The following is a 20,192-nucleotide window of genomic DNA, read 5'->3' on the forward strand; positions in this document are numbered from 1 at the left end:
AGACATGGTCCTAAGATGCACCTGGGGAAGCTTAGGCTGGACATTAGGAAGAATTCCTTCATAGAAAGGGTGATTAGACATCGGAATGGGTGGCCCTGGGGAGGTGGTGGAGTTACCATCCTTGGAGAGGTTTAAGGAAAGACTGGACATGGCACTCAGTGCCATGGTCCAGCTGACAACATGGTGTTGGGTCACAGGTCTGATTCGATGATGTCAGAGGTCTTTTCCAACCTAGTTGACTCTATGATTCTAAGGAAAGACTGGCTGTGGCACTCAGTGCCCTGGTGTAGCTGACCAGGGCTGCTGGGTCATAGGTTGCATTTGATGATCTCAGAGGTCTTTTCCAACCTAATTGATTCTGTGATCCTGGGTCTCTTCCGACTCAGGAAGCTCTGTGATTCTGCCTCAGTGATTCAGTGATCCTGTGAACTTGCACAGCTGAGTCTGTGGGCAAAGAGTCCTCGCAAAGGCTGAGGGAGGAACAGAGAAGGGACAGAATCAGAGAATATTCCGAGCTGGAAGAGACCCACAAGGACCATCGAGTTCAACTCCTGGCCCTGCACAACACACCAAGAATCCCTCCATGTGCCGTTGTCCAAACACATCTTAAGCTCTGCCAAGCTCGGTGCTGTGACCACATCTCTGGGGAGAGCGTTCCAGCGCCTGACCACTCTCTGCGTGAAGAACCCTTTCCTCCCGAGGAAGTCGCACGCAGCCATGGCGTGCCCCTCAGGCTCTCGTGTCCCAGGCTGAGCAGCCCAAGGGCCTTGGGCCGGGCCGCGGGGCGGTGCCCGGATCCGCCATGAGCCCCCTCGCTCCCCTCGCTCCCCTCAGCGCTCCCGCGCGTGCGCAGGAGGCGCCACCGCCCCGCGCGCCTTTCCCCGCTCCCCGCCCCGTGCGCTCCCGGCGCGCCCCGCGCGCGCTCGGCGCTGACGTCACCGCAGCCCGGCGCCCGCCGCCATTGGAGTTGGCGGCCGCCGCTTCCCCCGCTCGCTGCGGCCCCAGGCCCGGCCCGCGGGCATGTGAGAGACCGGGCCGGCACCGGCACCGGCAGCGCGACGGCTGAGCCGCGCCACCGCCGCCCGCACCGCCGTCCCCTGAGGAGGCGCCCCGGCGGCCCCTTTCCCTCCCCTCGGCCCCGGCCCCTTCCCCGCCCGGCCGCCGTTTGAGGGGAGAGGAGGCGCCGCCGCCGCCCCGCCGCCAGGCCCCGGAGCTCCGCGCCGTGCCGAGCGGCCCTGCCTCGTCCCCCGGCGCTCTCTGCTGAACCACGGCGGCCCTGTGCATGAATTATGTCTGCCACAAGCGTTGACCCTCAGGTGAGTGAGTGGCGGGGCGGCCCGTGGGCGGGGGGATTCCCGGGCCTGCGGCTGGCAGGCCCCCGCGAGGCTTTCTTCTCCCTCTCGGCTGCTTTAGACCTCCATCGTTCTCCTTAACTTCCCCCGTGGGCACAGCACGTTCCCGCCTCCTCCCTGGAGCCGGGGCCATTTCTCAGGAAGACTGGTGCTGAGTTATACGCGGAGCACGCTGCTCCAACCCAGGTCCAAACAAACCTTGAGATGCTGCTGGCGTTTTTTTTTGAGTCTCTTCCCCGTACTCAGAATCTCCGGGATTTGCAGTGACTATGATAATATGAGCGTTTTTCTAAAATTAACTTTTTTATTTCTCTTTTCTTTTTTTTCCTAAATCACGTGCTGTGGCTTCCCAGAGACCGAAAGGACAGGATAATAAAGGTGAGAATCATGCTGAGATCTGGTCGCTTAAATTGTTACTGTAACAGATCAATTACACAGGTGGCTGTAGGTGAGCAGAAATGTATCACTCTTACTCTGTATGGAAAACATCTGGGAATGAGGGAATGTGTGCTTTGTTTCAAAAATAACATCGACTGCCATTCATCCGAGCTTGCCTGCATCCCACTTAATTCTGGTGGATTTGCAGTGGGAACAACTGTGTGTTGGTACTCAGTAATTCTCCTTGTTTAAGATGAAGCATGTTGCTGCATAAAGTCACAAGGATATCCCTGTACAATATATACATATTTACCTACTCTTGCGCACTGTGAATGCAGTTGTGTTGCTGCTCTGCTGTTGGCTGAGACATTTACATGAGTCTACAAACCTAATAATATAAAGAACTTTAAATAAAAGGTAGCTAACTTCTGATGAGATAATATGCTTTTTTGTAACTTTCCTGCTTCATTTAGGAGTTAAATTTAATAACAAGTCATCTAAAAATATAGCTTCGTTCTTACTGTGATTGCTAACAAGTGTGTAACTGTTAAGGCTTAGAAAGTAATGATGTTCAACTCATAAATGCATTTTAATAGATCTTAACCTGCCTTGAAGATCTAGCTCCTTCTAGTTGAAGAAACACATTCCCTGTGTTTGTAAACACTCTTTTACCTCTACTCCCCCTGACAGACTTTGCAGAAATATTCTGCTAAATTCCCAAACTTGTTTGCAAAACTTGTTATTCGGTGTTGTGTTTTATTTAGTTCAGCTGTTCTATGAAATAGGTAAATACAGAAACTATCACACCGTGTGTTTGACCTTGGTTTTTTAAATTTAAAGCAAACAGGAAATTATTTGAAGGGACCTAATACCCGTTTTGGGTTTGTATATCATTCAGTAATGGGTTTTGAATGCTTATCAAACATTCTTTTATGCTGAAGCAGGACTTTATGGCAGATATCTTTATTTTACAGATGAGAACGTTGAAACTTAAGTTTTCCTGAAAATATCAGGATACCAAAGCACTTAGCAGTCATCATTTCATAATTAAATGTAACCTCACCTCATCATATTTTAGCCAGCTTAAGCAGTGAATAACACACTCTGGGAGAACTGTGAGTTGGAGTGTTCTCATTATGGGCCAGAACAATAAATGTTATTTCCCAATCTTTTTTCACAAAATTGTTCTCAGTAATTATTTTTTGAGTTAATTCGCGTGAGTTGTTTACTCACTCTCAGCTGTAGAATTTTTAATTACTAATTTTTAAAATTTACTCAACTTTGTTTTGTAAGCAGAAATATAAAGAGAAACCACCTGACGGGGGGGGAAATGTCATCCCTTGGTCTTTTTATGAGTCTTCCTAGTTTGAAGAAGAAATATGGCTTTACCTAAAGTACATAGGGTGGAACTCATCCCTGCAATGCTGCTGCTGGTGTTATAATGTGCTGTAACCCTTTTCTTGTAGTACAAAATGGTTCGTTACATCAGAAGGACACAGTTCATGACAACGATTTTGAACCTTACCTTTCCGGGCAGTCAAATCAGGTTAGTGTATTTTTAACTTAGAGGTTTTTTTTTTCCTTAGGCATGCTGTTGGCATTCCATTCATAGGATTGTGTGGAGGGAGAAAATGCCTTAAATAGAAATGGAAAAAGAAATGACAGCATATTGTGTTACTTGGTGATACAACCAGCATTTGTGTTCCCAAAGCTAATATTATTCTGCATCTCCAGATGGCCACAAGTGAAAAAGAAGTTAATGCTCCAAGGAGCTGGAGCTGATTCCTCCTCCCCTTGCAGGTTACTGATGTGGCTGGACTGTGACAAACTGATCTTATGAGTTGCTTGTGGAAGTCTGAAAACTCTGCTTTTGGGCTCTCCTGATTTCTATTATTTATATAATCCTAGCAATTAATGTAGTTGAGATTTGGGTTGGATGCTCTCTAGGTAGTTTGTAGAGTTGTCCCATTTTTTACACTTCAGCAAATGTTGTTCTTTCATGTCCTCTGATATATCTTAAGAATTAAAGATGTGTTACTTAAGAGTAAGGTACTGTAATGTAAACTCTCATTATAATACACATTAAATCAACATCCATGACTAAAATACCATTAGAATAGAAAGTGCACTCTGAAGTAATTTTTCACGTCATGTTCAAATCTCTAGAAGGAGCAAAATGTTTAGAAACTGGAGAAGCAAAAAGTTTTCATTCACAAGTGGGAAACACTGTTTCAGAGAGAAACACTTACCAGAGGTACATAATGGGAAGGCTAAGTTACATTTTAAAAAGGAAATTTATAATTCAGCCTGAAGCTGTCAGATGCCATTGTTAATATTGATGACATCACTGAGCTTGCTTGCAGCATAGACATGTTCTCCAGACTTACAATAATTTAATGGAAGGCTTTCCTTCTTTTGGAGTTAATGTGCTGTGGAAAGTAGAAAAGACTTTGTGGGGAAAAAAAGGAAGTAAAATCTTAATTTTTAATGCAAAATTAATTATAAAAGAAAATGAGGTTTTCACCTCCCTCTGATTTTTTTAAATTGTGCTTCATCACATTTATATGCAATTTTTAATTACTTTAAACCAAGCTGTGTTTTCTAATGTTAAATATACTGAATGTTCACATAAAAAAGTAGATCCATCTATTATAATTTAATGCTAGGAAATTCGTCTTTGCTGTCAACAAGCCCAATTATTAGGATTAAATAGAAAAATTGCTACGGCTATTAGAATTTCCATAATTATAATAAAAGTTTTCTTTATGAAAGTGTAGCTCCATTGACCAATTTATTTATGCTGCAGTGAAAAATTGGCATGGCACAAGAAACAATTGTGTAGGCCCTCTTACAATTTTAAGTGGAAAGTGACAGTAGCATTAATTAGGACTGTTGAGATTTTGTGCTGAAGACAACCATGTTGCTAAACAAAGCCTTATTATCCAGTTATCCAGTCAGATTTATTCAGCCCTTGAAAATTACTGTAAAGTACAAATGACTTAAAAAAAATTTTGAAACCAACTGGATATTTAAAAAAACTTAGGAAATTAAAGCTCCAGCTGACACAATAATATATTTGATATCAAAAATCAAATGTAGGTTAGTAAGTGTGTTAATTTCATAATATAGTCTTTATAATGGGGATGAGCATGTTATAAAATCAAATAAAATATGATTGCCTTCCATCTTTCTTTTGAAAACTGAGCTTGAGTGGTACCTTCTTTTCTTCCCATAAAAGTTCTGGTTTCCAAGGAGCAGTAGTTAATACAGAGATATGAGAGCTTTTCATTGTAAAGCACACTAAAAGTACTTTTAAGAGCAAAGGGAACTGAGTCAAGTAGACCCTTCATATAAAAATTTATACTCAGCAAGAAAAGCATCCTCCTGTAAAGTCATTTAGAACCAAGAGATTATTCCTTTGGAACAGGGAATCACCAGCAAGTAGCATATTTTGGGGGAAAGGAGATTCTTTCCTAAGTAACAGAACGATTGGGATGGGTGATTGTTTTTGTTTGGGTTTTTTTTTAATACAAAAGATACAGAAGGGTGCAGAAAGGTCAAGGATAAGTTTATTGAAATAAATGTTCTGATGTTGCAGGAAAGAACTTCTGTTAGGGTTTCTTTTACACACTCTAGCATAAAGCCAGGCAAAATAGATGGAATGTTTGGTAGGAATGGCTGCTGAAACTTTCCTTTAATCTTGTTAGAATCCTTGTGGAGACTTCACAGGCTGTGAGGAGATGACAGCTGCAGGAATTGTCTAAAATCCTTCAGCATAAATATTTCTGAGACAAAACGCTCTTCTGTAGGCTTACTCTTTTTGGTCTTACGTTCTAAATTTATAGAATATATGAGCATAAGTATCTCAGAGAACTCCTTATACCTCCTCCCTTTCACCTGCCTTTGTTTTAATTTTTTTCTTAAATTAACACTTCAAAATATTACACACAGCAATGTTAAAGTAAAGTATTTCAGAAGAATGGGTTTTTATACTAAATATTGAGCTTGGGCGACTCAGAAAACTTGGGGTATTTTAGAGGATCATCTGATAGGAAGGTGATTTCTGTACCTCTTGTTAGTGATAGAATTTGTGTGTAAATAAAGGCAGCTTGAACAGTGGCAGAGATCATTTCCTTTGAATCAATAACATTGGATTTAGGCTGTTTAAATCTCAGAAGTGTTTGCAGTACTGTTTGGAAGTCTGAGGCATATTGTGGTATCCTTCTGTGTATGAAACATAAGGATATTGAATTACTCTGGCTTTGGGGTATCGTGGAAAAGAGGTCATTGAAAAATGAGCAGCCTACATGATTCTGTATCAGTTGGATATTAGGCTTATCTTCAGCAAGGAGGGGATTTTACTTTGTTTGTTTTTAGAAAGGTGAGAAATAATCTGATTTTTGGAAAAATGACTGAAGTTCTGGTGCAGTTTTGCTAATTTTGCAGATACATTTTTCTTTTCAACTTTGAAATCTAGCAGTTTGAAAGAAGAGTTCGTCTTCTTAAAATAGCCTTTATGAGTAAGGAAAGGCGAGCTACTGTTTGACTCATTAACAGGAGATGTTGACCTTCCCACCCCCTCTCTGGTAATTACAGTTGGAGTGTCACTTTGGAAGGTCTCCAATATATGTGCTTCAAGTTGATTTAAAAAGGAATAAAACCTACTTTAGAATATCCTGGCTTTGTTCTTTTGCATTGTTGAGTAGAAGAATCATATGGAATGCTTCAAAATCAAGTGCCAGCAAAAGTGTTAGCGAGAGGAAAAGCTTCTCAGCTTGCTCTAAGAAACAGTTGATGGGGAGAAAATTTCTGAGGGTGTCTGCTGGTTTATAAATGTTTGATCTCTTATTTCATGAGTGGGAGAGATGTCCTGTTTGGAAGGACAGTCAGAAACACTCCTGCACAGTTGTAACTTTACTACTGAGGGGGGAAAAGACTTACGCAAAAGGTTGGATAGGGTCTTTCTCCAAGAGTTTGGGTGGCCTGTGTCGTGTGCCATCTTGGCATGGACTTGTCTCTGGTGCACCAGTCCCTGTAATTTCAGTTTGTATCTCTTACCTGTGGCAAACTTGGCATGTGTATCAGAAGTAGCCTGTGTGTGTTCTACTGCTTGAGGTGTGGTTTTTTGTCGGAGCCTATTGGCCCCTCAAAACAACTCCCTAGTGAGGATTGTAGTAGTATGTTATGTGTATTGTCATATTAAGGTAATTTGTAGTCTAAAGCTTCTTCCATGTAGCAGTCTAGAAGTGCTGAATATCCTTGGTTCTGTGAGCTACAAAATACAGTTAGATATGTTCCTTGAAATAATTTGGGGTGTTGGCTACTAAATAACCTTAGTAATGTAAGATTACATGGTTTCAAAATCTCAACTACTAACCTCAGTGTGAGCCCCTAGTCTGGGGGTATTATAAATGCCCAGATACTTCCTTTTAGCCCTGAATCCTTCTTGGAGTATGAACTAAGATCTGTCATTAGAAAGTACATTACCTTGTCTCTAGTGTTCTTTTCTATTTGGTGTTATGCCTATTTATAAATGAAGGGTTTATTTATCTGGTGATTTTTTTTTTTTTTCTCTTTAACAGAACAGTAGCTATCCATCAATGACTGATCCTTATCTGTCCAGTTATTATCCACCATCTATTGGGTTCCCCTATTCTCTCAGTGAAGCACCATGGTCTACAGGAGGAGATCCTCCTATCCCTTATCTCACCACCTATGGACAGCTCAGTAATGGGGATCATCATTTTATGCACGATGCCGTTTTTGGACAGCCTGGGGGTCTGGGAAATAATATCTATCAACACCGGTTTAACTTTTTCCCTGAAAATCCTGCCTTCTCAGCTTGGGGAACAAGTGGATCCCAAGGACAGCAGACTCAAAGCTCAGCGTATGGGAGCAGTTACAGCTACCCACCCAGTTCCCTGGGGGGTACCATTGTGGATGGACAAACAGGATTTCATAATGATACATTAAATAAAGCTCCTGGAATGAACAGTATTGAACAGGGAATGGTTGGACTTAAGATTGGTGGAGATGTTACAACTTCTGCGGTGAAAACAGTAGGTTCTGTTGTTAACAGTGCCGGGATGACAGGTGGCCTCTCTGGGAATGGTGGATCTAATGTAAACTTGCCAGTATCTAAACCAACCTCTTGGGCTGCTATTGCCAGCAAGCCTGCAAAACCACAGCCTAAAATGAAAACAAAAACTGGGCCTGTAATTGGAGGAGCTTTGCCTCCTCCCCCTATAAAGCATAATATGGACATAGGTACTTGGGACAATAAGGGTCCTGTGGCAAAAGTTCCTGCCCCCCAACAGATACCTTCTCCTCAGTCTGTTCCACAGCCGCAGCAACCAATTGTGCAGCCTGTTCCAGCTCAGCCTCCTCCATTGACTCAGTCACAGTATCAGACCCCTCAGCAGCCACCCCAAAATCGCTGGGTAGCTCCTCGCAACCGAAATGCAGCTTTTGGCCAAAGTGGAGGAACTGGGAACGACAGCAACTCAGCTGGCAGCACCCAGCCCAACCCCGTTCCGAGCGGCGAGTCTCATCCTGTCCTTGAAAAACTGAAAGCTGCTCACAGCTATAACCCTAAAGATTTCGAATGGAACCTTAAAAATGGACGTGTGTTCATAATCAAGAGCTATTCTGAGGATGATATTCATCGTTCCATTAAATATTCTATTTGGTGTAGTACGGAACACGGCAACAAACGCCTGGACAGTGCTTTTCGCTCCATGAACAGCAAGGGCCCGGTGTACTTGCTGTTCAGTGTCAATGGCAGTGGACACTTCTGTGGAGTAGCAGAGATGAAATCACCTGTGGACTATGGCACCAGTGCAGGTGTCTGGTCTCAGGACAAGTGGAAGGGGAAATTTGATGTCAAGTGGATCTTTGTGAAGGATGTGCCCAACAACCAACTGAGACACATCAGGCTGGAGAACAATGACAACAAACCCGTTACAAACTCCCGTGATACACAGGAGGTGCCCTTAGAAAAAGCAAAACAAGTGCTTAAAATTATTGCTACTTACAAGCACACGACCTCCATCTTTGATGACTTTTCTCATTATGAAAAGCGCCAGGAAGAGGAGGAGGTGGTGCGGAAGGTAAACTTATTAAAAAATTTATTTTATACACAGATATGGGGAAAATGAAATGTGAAGGCTGCTATGGTGGAAAAATGTAAGTAGGAATTCAAAATGTTTTTAATAACATCTCAACCGGATGGTTTCTTGTGTGTTTAACAACACAAATCTGATGCGTATTTGTTTGTGAAAGTTTCACAAGTCAATGAGTTTCAAAGCAGAAAGCTAAGCAGTAATACAGGTAAAGGACTTTATGTCCAGTTTATTGGAGTTTGATTTATTTTTTTATCTTAAAATGGTTAGTAGAAAATAGTTTCTGTTTCAGAATTGGGTTCTGCCAGTGATTGTCGCTTAAGTTTTTTGCCTTAAATACGAGTTGTTTTAGCACTGTTTGACTGGAACTGGGCTATCAAAATTGATACCTGTATTGGTATTTGAAATTTGTACATCACCTTTAAGAAGAAGAAAACTGATTTTGTTTATTCAGTTTATCTCTCTGGAAAAGAAAGAGTTGCATAATATTGCTGGAATAGTGCTAGAAAGAGTGCATTTATGCTGCTGAAGTCACATGTATTATTTGGAAAAATAAAGGTTTTCAGTTCCCAGGTTTAATCTGTCTACTAATTTTTGAAGTTTTGAGTGAAGATGTAGTGAGAGAAGTCTGGGCAGTAACTGTGAGAGTGTAGTAAAAATTTCCACACACACTTTCATGGCTCTAAATCTTATCACAAGGGATCTCTGTCCCTCTCCATCCCACAACCTGAGTTTCAAGAATGCCTTTCTCTAATTAGGCAGTCTAGAAGTAATAACCTGACAAAATAATAGGTGTCAGGATGTGTAGTTGCTACTGAAGTAACACTTATATTTGCTTGTTGTTGGTAGTGTTTCCTAGACCTTTTTGTGTAGCATTGCAAGTACAGCATTCGTTTGACAGGCTGGTTTAGTTTAGTGTAGCTCACATTTGTTTTAAGATGTTTTTAAAGCAAAGACTTAATGCATGTTCCTGCAGCTTAAATTTTAAAATTGCCGTTTTAAAGTTTTTATGGCCATTTAAAAGTGTAGATAAAATTGCTTTAAACTGTCTTCATAGAATGTACTGTTAAATTATATGAGAAAAGGAGTTCAGTGTCTTTAAAACTTCGTGGCTGAACTTCTCCTGGCCATGATAGATGCGCACAGCTGACCTCAGCACAGCAGAAGGACAGCTTAAAACTGCAAGTTTTTCTTATGTACTCCCTGTGGGGTTCCATGAGGTAAAACCTAAAGGCCTTTGCTTGAACACTTCATTCCTTCAGTAGCTAATTAGCAATTCAATATTTAATGCAACCTGTATCTTGGAGAGGTGTTCCCTTATGTAGGAGAGAATCTTGATAAAGTGAGGTAGCCTGGGTTCCTCTGTCCAGTGTTTGTGGTGTACGGGGGTGTGATTGTTTTGTGTTTTTAATTCTGTCTCCCTGTGTTCTGCTGCCAAGGCTGGAGGGGAGAACTGTGGGTGTTCAAGGAGTGAGAGTACAGGGAAAGTGGTAACAGATCTACCCTTGCACAGATAATTCACTGGCCTGAGGAAGATCCCAATGGTGGCACAAACACCAGAATTCCTGTGCTTTGTAGGATCTCAGAGGGCTGGTGTTATACTGCTGAGCTGGTCTCATTTTGGGTTGGTTTAATAAACACAACTAATTCTCACTATCGGCTCAAAAATATTCTTACCAGGTCACTGCTTTATTTATAATAGGATCAGTTTTTCAAAATAATGCATTTTCCTTCCTCATTTAAAATGGGAGGCTCTGGCTTGTATTGCACATTCACAAAATAAACTATGAAGTCTAATTTAATATTTCTTAGATTCCTCTGAACAGCTTAGAAAATGAGACACCAAAGTATCCGGAGGAAGGTAATAGTGCCAGAGAGGTAAAGCAGAGCAGCAGTGAAGGAATGAAAAATAAGATGCTGCTTGTCAGGTTGCACTCTATAAAACTTGTTTGGAAAGTCACTATTTTTCCCCTTCATTGACAAAATGGATTTTAGAACTCCAGCTGATTACTAGAAGAGTTTGTTTTTTTACGGGATATACACACATTTAAAGTTCTTATTGTTAAGAAGTTTGTGCTGTTGAAGTTCAAACCTTCCTGTTAACAAAGTTAATCTTCCTAGGACAGTAATTTTTGAAGAATCTTGCAGTCAATTAAACTACCCTATGACCTAATTGATGTTTTCAGATAGTTGTTTGTATATGTGGCATCCTAATTGGTTTTCAGATTGCTGGGTTTAATTCATTATACACGTGTTTAGCTTTTAAATTGTTGAAATTTTGTGCTTCCATTTCACTGCTGTTGTGATTACAAGAACAAAATTCTTAAAAAGCTGTACAAGGAGAGCTTGAATGATACAATTTCTTTTATAGACAAATATTTAGTAGAGAATAATAATGTAATCTGTGCAGGGCACGCCATTGGCCTTTCAGCTCTTTAGATGGTTCCAGTTTGTTGCTAACCAGCATTTCCATGGCTGCTGTGCAGATCCAGCTCCAGTGTGTGCAGCTGAGTTTAACTGATGTAGGAGCTTCTGTGTCAGTGCCAAATCATCCAGTGAGGCTTTGGCAAGTATAATGCTGGATGAAATTCATTCAAGTGCCAAAGATTCAGCACTGTTGCAGCATTGCTGAAAGAAGGTATCCCTCCAGAACTCAGAGAGGGTTTGGTCGTGCTGGGATGTAAGTCCAGCTTCTGATTTGCCACACTGAAATACTTAAGCCCAGTCTGGTGACCTAGAACATGGGAGGGGAGTAATAGAAGGGTATTGGGGTCTGGAATGAAATAGCAAAACAGTGAGTGGCATGAATTCTTCTCACCTGATCCTCACAGCCTTTTTCAGTCAGTTCCAGAGCTGCTACAGTGCCCACAAAGAGCTACTTCTGTCATCAAAGCTCGTGCTCTGAAAACTGTAAAAACGTTGTGACGTGTGAGAGAGCTTCTTTTAAAAGAAAATAGAGTATAATGTGGCATTAGTTGTTAATGTTTCCTAAAGCATGCCCTCAGAGTCTTGACGAAGTTGTCTTCCAAAGTTTAAAAGCTTGTAAAGACATGAAACTTGTTGCAGTTCTTGGTACTTCACAGGTGACAGATGAGCTGTCAGCAGCTCGTGCTCCCAGATCTGCACCAAAGCAGATGGTCACAGTTCCTGTACTGGGCTGCTGTGCTGTCACCTCTGATCCGAGCAGGGCACTCAGCTCTTCCAAGGTCTACACCTTGGTGTTGTGTTGGCAGAGCTGCACAGCCTCAAAGCTCCTGAATCACCAGGATTACCAGTTCTGCTTTAGGTGATTAAATACTGGAAAGTGTTGGCTGGTGCACGTTGGCGCCTGGGAATACTCATTTTCTCCCAGCACTGTGTGATTCCTTTCAGTGATGAGCTTTCTGTGAACACACTCACAGAACTTTAAAGGATGGAATATTGTCCTTCCTCCAAAGTTCTAGTTAAAAAACATATTTTAAGAGTAGTACTGTGTTCCTGAGATAAAGAAAACATTTATATTTTTGTGTCTGAACATAAATGCTTTGATCCCACTGACTTTAACAAAGTTTAGTAGGAAAGTTGAAGCTACTCTAGCCTGAGATGAAGAGAAAAGAAGTTTGACAGGGATGAGTGTCTCCAAGATGGAAATCTCTGCAAATTTTGTGGAAACCCATTTTCCCTGTGTCTGAAGACCATACAGATTAGTGTCATGAAGGAGAAGTGTGCAGCTGGAGCTTTCCTGTGAGATATCAAGAGTATTCCACTGGAGAAGAGAAACTGAAGGCTCCGGATCTTCAGAACCAGAATGAGCACAGCTTTGTTAGTTGCTTACAAAACTGTTTGTTCTTGCTTGCAGTAGTGCTAAATAGCAGTAAGGAAGAGAATTTGAGAGTTAGAGCTTCTAAAAAGCTGCCATGCTCAAGAGCACGAAGAATTGCTGCATCAGTTTATGTTGTTTCAGACATTTGTAAAGAGGAAGACTCAGATTAGCCCCCAAGAGAGAAAGCAAAAAGCAAGGTAGGAGGAACTGCTTGGGAACTTGTTCAGTAAAGAGCACTTTTTACTGAATTACAAAGTCTGAGCTGGGTTTCTGAATGCCATGAGCACTTCAGGTGGAGGTCTCAGGTGCTAGCCTGCCTCTGGTTATGTGGGACTAGTCCACATAAATAAATAAAACCTTCCATTTCTAAAGAAAGTGGAATTAGGAAGGTCAGTGGGTGACTACACAGAAAACTACGAATAAATTACGAGGTGGCAGTGGGACAGAATCAGCTCATGAACAAGGTAGGGCAGTAAAGGGGATGTTGGAAAGGGAAGTTGGAAATAGGATGAAACAATTACTTTTTTTGGAAGCCTGAAAATAGAGTTGATGTGATTCAGTTCTAGATGCATTCTAACCACCTTTTGTTTGAAATGTCAGGCAGACATAAGCTCCTTTTATCAAGAACAACACCTAATGTTCTGACACTGCCATTAAGAAACGGCTTTCACTGATAATTCATCATAGTCAAGAGTTAAAAGACAGGAAGAATATAGATTTTTATAATAAATTCTACCACTTCACACAACCTGTTTTGTTGATTTGGTAAAACAACTTTGCTATCTCTTACTTGTCTTAAATCACAGATTAAGAATTCATTCTGGACTTTGTTGACTTAATTTTATTATGAAAATTGAAATATTAATATTCTGCCTGGAGGCAGAAATCAATATATTCAGTTTTTAAAAATCTCTTCTGATTTTTATGCTGTGACCAGCTGAAGCAACAAGTGCAGTCTGTTACATTTACAATGGTTGGTATATTTCCAAATAAGCTTTACATCACAGCAGAAACAATTGAGATGAAGCTTATACAGAATGAGTCCACAAAACAGAATCTGAAGGAGCTAGTTCCGGAGTTGGCTCTTGGTGGTGCTTGGGTTCACAGGTTCCTTGCTTGGAATAGGATTTGGTGCCATATTGATGCATTTAAGTACAGAGTCGAGTCTTTCCATGCCAGTTCTGCACTGTAAACAGCAAAAATGGGAAGGCTGAGCCCTTTCTGTTCAGTGTGCAGTGGTGCCTTAGCTGGAGGATGCACAGGACTGAGGACACAGCAGCCTGGTTTTGTCCTGCTGTTGTTGCAGGTTCTGCACTTGTGGGGCTCCTGAAACAGAGTGAACAAGTGCCCTGTTCTGTTGGGGCATCGCTCAGGGTGTCTGTGGGAGCCCTGTGCTGCTGGGAGAGCTCAGGGTCACTGATGTGAAGCTCACCTGCAGGCAGTCCCCAGGGCTGTATCCTTTGGGTGACTTTTATCTGGTTTCAGTATTTGTGATTAGCAGAAACTCTGGAGAAAGGCTCAAAGACCCTCCCAGCTGCTCAGTTGTTCAGTCCAGCTGTGCTGGGTTTTATCAGACTTATGTAGAAGCACAAAACTCTTCTTCTACCTAATATTTTTTTCCCTTACCCCCAAATATTTCCCAGTGCTTCCCAGAATAGTTGAACAAAGAAGAAGAATTAAGGACAGCATTTCTCAACAGCTCAAATCCCTGCTTTTACTGAATGTGACTTAACTCCAAAGTCATTTGAGTGCTTCAAAATTAGACCAGTTCTGTGGAGTTCACTAATCTGCCATCTGCTTTCTGCTCATGTATTGGTTGTGCTACTACTGCAGTAGCTGAAATAATCCAGAAAGTAAAATATTGCAGATCCTGTTTCTCCTTAGGAGTGTTGATATTTCATACCTTTCTCTCTCTGTGACCTTCAGCTGCTGTTGGTTTGAAGTGACTGCAGGTATTCATCCAGATGTTCCATTTGAGGCTGCATTAAAAAACATTAAGTTATCGAGTCCTTGGGTTTGTTGGGTATGAGCAATATATTTATAAAAAGTAGCAGCATTGTTTTAAGTGTATAGTTATCTAGAAGCACATTAGTGCTGTTAAACTACTAAAAACTCTTTGCTTGTTCCTTTGACTAAAATCTTAACTTTTTTCTCTTTGCAGGAACGTCAGAATCGAAACAAACAATAAGAATAAACATATACAGTTTGATATATATACTAGAACTGATATTAAATTCGACTATGAGAAACAAAATTAAGTATAACTGGTGCTGTATCCTGGCATCAGGACAAACTAAAGCTTTCAGCTCCAATATATCTTCTCGTGCAGGGGAAATTAAGTTGTTGCATCTTTAAGTACATTGTAGTTTATTTTTGCCCAAGTGGATCTGCATTAATTTGTATCTTTTTTCTATGTAAAATTCTGTAGAAATCATTAATAAAGGTGTGTCTGTTTTTATTTTTTTAAGTTGGTAAACAGTTATATTAACCTAATGTGGACCTATACATGAGCATACTAAAGTGTCAGTGCTTCCCAAAGACTTTATTTTGGCACGAATTATGTTCCTAGCCAGATATAGAGATTATGGAGAATACATGACAAATCTTCCTTTATCCTCCTCCCAACCCCTTTTTCTTCATGGCAGAAGTAAGAAACCATGCATTGATGATTTTTTTTGTCATTTTAAAAAAAACCTCCTAAGATACTGCACTTCAGAATTTTGAAATGAAAAAAACCCTAAATTTTGATCACTTTGTGCAGCTGCTCTGCCTCTTTATTTATCTGTACAATTACTCTTTTAAAACTGCTGATGCGCCATGTTGGTCTGTCTAGTAGAAAATCAAATTGTCAGTGGAATTGTTTTTCTGGAAAATATTTCCCTTTCACATTCTGTTAACCAGTGCTTCAGTGTGCATCTGTTACTCCATATCCTGCCGAGGGTGAGCGAGATGCTTTCTCTCAGCCATAATTCTGCTTTACGGTTTTTGTAGCTTAATTAAATAATAATGTGATGCTATCAACATTGCAGGGGTTTTAAACAATGTGTTTAAACCTGTTTCAGCTTTCAGGTGTTATTAGTTAATTGCAGATCATTTTTAATCCTTCCCTTCATTACTCTCTCCCAACCCCCCCAAATCCTAATGCCATTTAAAGTTTTTATACCAATAATGCTGAGCTTTAACGTAGGAACTAATAGTACGGATAATATGATGGATTATGCCTCAGATGTTTAAAATTGACAGTGTGTATGTCTAATTTTTTTTTTCTGTTGGATGAGTAAAAAAACCTGTTTTAAGAAATTGAATTTGCTGTCATGTTTTTGTGGAGTGAGGGGACCGTCGGAGAACCTGTCACCAACTGGAGTTCCAGTTAAGCATGGAAATGGTGCTCATGTCCGCTGCTCTAGCACACTGAATCTGCACGTGTTTATTGTAGAGGATCTTTTACTATATTAGAAAGCAAGTATCTTCTGAATACTATTTACTCCAAAAGGACCTCCAATTTAAATAAAGTTTAATCTGTATCATTTAGACTTGTATTTAGAACGTATAACTCTGTCTCTGGACTGTTACTGCCTGTAAGGAGTAATGGACAGCATCAGATTAACTTTTTCCTCTAGGAGAATACAAGCCTTAATAAACAATACATATTTAGCAAGCTTGATGTCATTTTCATTTTTTCCCTGCATTCACTTGTCTTCCTCTGTTCCAGTCACCCTTTATGCTGACTCATCAATTAAATCTAACTTGAGAAGTGGTTTGATGGACTAACTCAGATGTTAGCTCTCAGCACACCTGAAGGGTGCAGAAGGGTTTCACAGGACTCTGCAGAGGACATTTAAGCTGCTTTGACTGTTCCCATTCCTCAGAGGACCTGCATCCGTGTGCAGAGGCTGTCACTTGTGCTTCCCCGCTTGTGCTTCCCTTGTACTGTAGAGAAGCTGAAGAGAGGACTGGAAGTTGTGCTGTGTCCTTCAGGAGGCAGCAGCACAGCCTTCGGTCACCAGGGTGGGAAAAGAACTTCCCAAATCTAGTAAAGCTGACCACTTTCTTTCCCAGCACTTGGCTGTGTTTCCCAGCTCTAACTGTAGTAATTTGCCTTGATATCTTTTTTTAACTGACTGATTGAAGCAATTCTGCTTTTTATAAACATGTTGTCATCCAATAAAAGTGCCTGCTGTTAGTTTCAGTTATGTCAGAACACTTCCACTGGTGATTCTAGAGCCAAAAATCTCTGCTCCATCTGGACCCTCAAGAGAAAAGTTAGTTACAAACTTTAGTACCTTTTTTTTTTTAATCTAAACAATCTCTGCTGTGATACAGACTTCAGGTAAATATTTGCTAAGAAAATGAAACACAAAAATTTAAAAAAAATAATTGGGAGCCTTCAGCTGAAACTGGTTTGACTGTATTAAGGCGATGATGTGTTTCAGCAGCCTGGCTTTGTGGGCAGCAGAAAACGGCTTCAGCCTGAAGAGATTTCTTACTGATACTGCAGAGTTGTACAGCCCTATCAGAGAGGTGGGAGAAGATTCAACAGTGGGTAAAATAATCCTGTTCATCACAACCACGTTGGGTGCTCAGATAACTGCAGTGTTGGCTGCTGGTCCTTCTGATTTTCAATCCCCTGCCACTGCAATTCCAAGGGATGACTCACTTTTTGTGTTTCACAGAGTTCACATTTCACTGCGAGGGGGAAGAAGCATTCTTCCAGTGTCTTGAAGAATAACTTCATGTCACAAGTCTTGCTTATTCTTTATTTAGTCCAAGTAATGGTTCTGAAGGAATGTTGCTGTGTGCTTTTGGAATTGGTGCTTAAATTCGCTCCTTAAATGAGTTGCTTTGCTTGATGTTTCTGGAGTTTGGGTGTGACAGTAACGCTGCTGCCTTTCACTTTTAAGTCAAATGGAGCTGGTAGCACCAAATGCTGATTAAAAAGTTAAATTATTTCTCTGGTGCAATTACTGGTTGGTGATGGCAGCCCATTGTACTGCTCTGAAGCTGTGAACTTACATCATGGGGGAAAAACCTATTTGTTTGCAGGTCGTCACGCCAAAGGTAATAGAACTGAATAGTTAAGTCTTCATGGAGATTATGTTTGTTGCTGGGAGTGAGTTGTGCTTGTAGAGCAAACGATGAAGTTAAACCCTACACAGATGTGTGAGGGCAGAAACAAGCAGACAGAAATTCAAGATTACTTCTCTCCCATAACACATTGTGCTCATAAGGCCAGACTGATTGCTTACCTCTCATTTTTGGGAAATGGAAATAGGGGATGTAAAATTTAAAATTCTACTTTTTTTCTTTTTTTCACCCTTTGCAGTACTGTTTATGTTCAAAGATGTGAGATGATGTGTTTATATTCAAAGATGTTTCTTCACAAAATACTTGGTATTTCTTTGGAGAACTTAAAGGTGTTTATGAATTTACTCAAAGGGTGTTAGTGAGATCTCAGTAAAAAAAAATAAGTATTTATTTCTAAGCATTAGACTGACCACAGTGCACTACAGAGCAGGGGTAAGTGGTTTGCTTTTCGTTTTTAATAATGAGAGGTTTTATTTGGCCATAGAAGATGGAAATTCCAGTAAATCTGGCCATAAAAAAACTTGTAGGCAGAGATAGTGCAAAAATACCAAAAGAAAACTCACTGATCTAATGTTACTGCCTTTTTCTGGTTTCTGCACCTATTGAGAAAAGTAGCTGAGAGGAGTAAAGGAAGTTTAGTTAAAACAGCAGATAAATGCAAAACAAGGCACAAACAGCTGATGGAGAGAAGTGTGTTTTGATGTAATGCTCCTTTTCCTGGGCTCTCAGCTACTTTGAATTTTTTATGTTGAACAATCTGTTTCCCTTGGAAAAAGCTCTGGCTCTTGCTGACGACGGTGCTCAGCATCTGCTCATTTCAGGAGAAAGCTGTTCGCTATTTTTGGGAAAGTGCAGGTTTTTAATTGGAATTTGTGATCCTGCCCAAGAACAGAGTGAGTGTAGCTGTGGCTGGGGCTGTGATCACTGCCTTGGCTGTAGCCTGCCTTGTCCACAGCTCCTTTGAGAAGGAACAGCTCTTGTTCAGCCTATTTTTAGAATTAAGGGAGTTGAGTCAGAATGTTGAAATGACTTAATTGGGGTGTGACTTGGCAGAGGGAGATTTTGGATTTCACAAGAAACATGGCTCAGCTCGATGGACTGTTCCGTAGCTGACATCATTCCCACAGTGAGACTTCCCCGTTCACATCTCTTGGTGCTTTGGCCGAATGTGAGGGTGAAGGGAATTGTCTTGGGTATGAATGTTGTCAGTTTCACGGCTTTCCTGTCTTCAGAAAGCTTATGTTGATTAAAAAAAGCTTTCCAATTGCCTGTTGCAGATGCAGTGCTGCATTGCACGTGCAGTGTGATGGCAGCCGGTGATGTTTCTCATTTCCCTGCCAGAGCATAAGCAGGGCAGGGCTTTAGCAATTCCAAGAACAGCTTTTGTTCCCTGGTACAATATGGGATTAATTTCCTTGTTTTATGTAGGATCATTATTTCAGGGCACCTTTGTAATCCCTTGGGAAATGCTACATAGAAGAGTGCTGACTTGACTTCTGTCTCCTCATTTTGGTTCCTGCAGCATCCCTGATCTCCCTTTTGTTCACGTCCTGAGGTGAACTTCTGCCAGCGCGAGCAAGACCTTGGAGATGTGCCCTCTTCAACATGCAGGACTTTGTGGAACTGGCATCAACACTGTCTTTTACTGAATCTCCTTCAATTTGGAGAGCGTAGGAGGTTTTATACCATCTGTCTGTTTATAAGTTATTCAAGAAATTATTTTTACCTGGGATGTTACCATGACAACAGACAGACAGTAAAGTCTTCACCAAACGCATTTCTAATGTCCAAATCAGTAGGATCTGGTGTTTTGCTGTGGTTTCAATAATGAAGACAGTGGGAAAGAGGTGTAAATACTTGTTTTACCAAATATACATTCTCCAGCTATTTTTAGATTATTAATGCATTGCCTTGGACAGTAATATATATTGCAAGCAACCTCCTTAAATTTTTCCCCCCTCACCATCTGGGTGTGAGAATAGGAAGAAAATAAATTTTATCAGTAAAGGATGCATTGATTTATACAGATATTATTAAGGAGCTTTTTTCGTTATTTATATCTACTTTGATTTCTGTGCTCTGCTCTGTGGGTCTGCAAATTGTAACTTGGGTAATTTGATTATTGATAATGTCTAAGTCTCTACCATAGTTCAGCATGTCTCTGGAAGCTGAGATCTGCAAACCCTCCTGAGTTTGAAACCACTGATGTAGTAGGAGCTGTTCTTCCAGCTCCTGCTCTCTTGTAACAACACATTTCAGCTGAAAGCACTTGATGGCAGAGAAGTGGAATGTTCAGGTTCTTGCAGCTGAAAGCACTTTGCTGAAATAGTGTTTAGTCAGTTCTGGTGGAACTTCGGGGAGGAGTCGTTAGGCTGAGAAGTAGCAAATCAGATCATTGTCTGCACCTGGAGGGAGAGTACTTTTCTAATTCAAGATTGCACATGCTCTGTAGTG

At 40.9% G+C, this 20,192-nt stretch overlaps 1 protein-coding gene across 2 annotated transcripts; it reads left to right on the forward strand.

The window, feature by feature from the left end:
• Positions 1-930: 930 nt before the first annotated feature.
• Positions 931-16,312, forward strand: YTHDF1 (YTH N6-methyladenosine RNA binding protein 1). 2 transcript variants are annotated; one of them, XM_039563404.1, is made up of 5 exons: positions 931-1,316; positions 1,706-1,730; positions 3,197-3,276; positions 7,313-8,839; positions 14,815-16,312. In XM_039563404.1, the coding sequence occupies exons 1-5, from the start codon at positions 1,290-1,292 to the stop codon at positions 14,839-14,841; spliced, it is 1,686 nt and encodes a 561-aa protein (XP_039419338.1). In that variant the 5' UTR covers positions 931-1,289; the 3' UTR covers positions 14,842-16,312. The 2 variants fall into 2 exon arrangements, with proteins under 2 accessions (XP_039419338.1, XP_039419337.1); XM_039563403.1 differs by lacking the exon at positions 14,815-16,312 and having other exon boundaries at positions 7,313-14,403.
• The last annotated feature ends 3,880 nt before the right edge of the window (positions 16,313-20,192 follow it).

The sequence above is a fragment of the Corvus cornix genome, chromosome 20 (genome assembly GCF_000738735.6).
Source record: "Corvus cornix cornix isolate S_Up_H32 chromosome 20, ASM73873v5, whole genome shotgun sequence".
Classification (NCBI taxonomy): domain Eukaryota; kingdom Metazoa; phylum Chordata; class Aves; order Passeriformes; family Corvidae; genus Corvus; species Corvus cornix.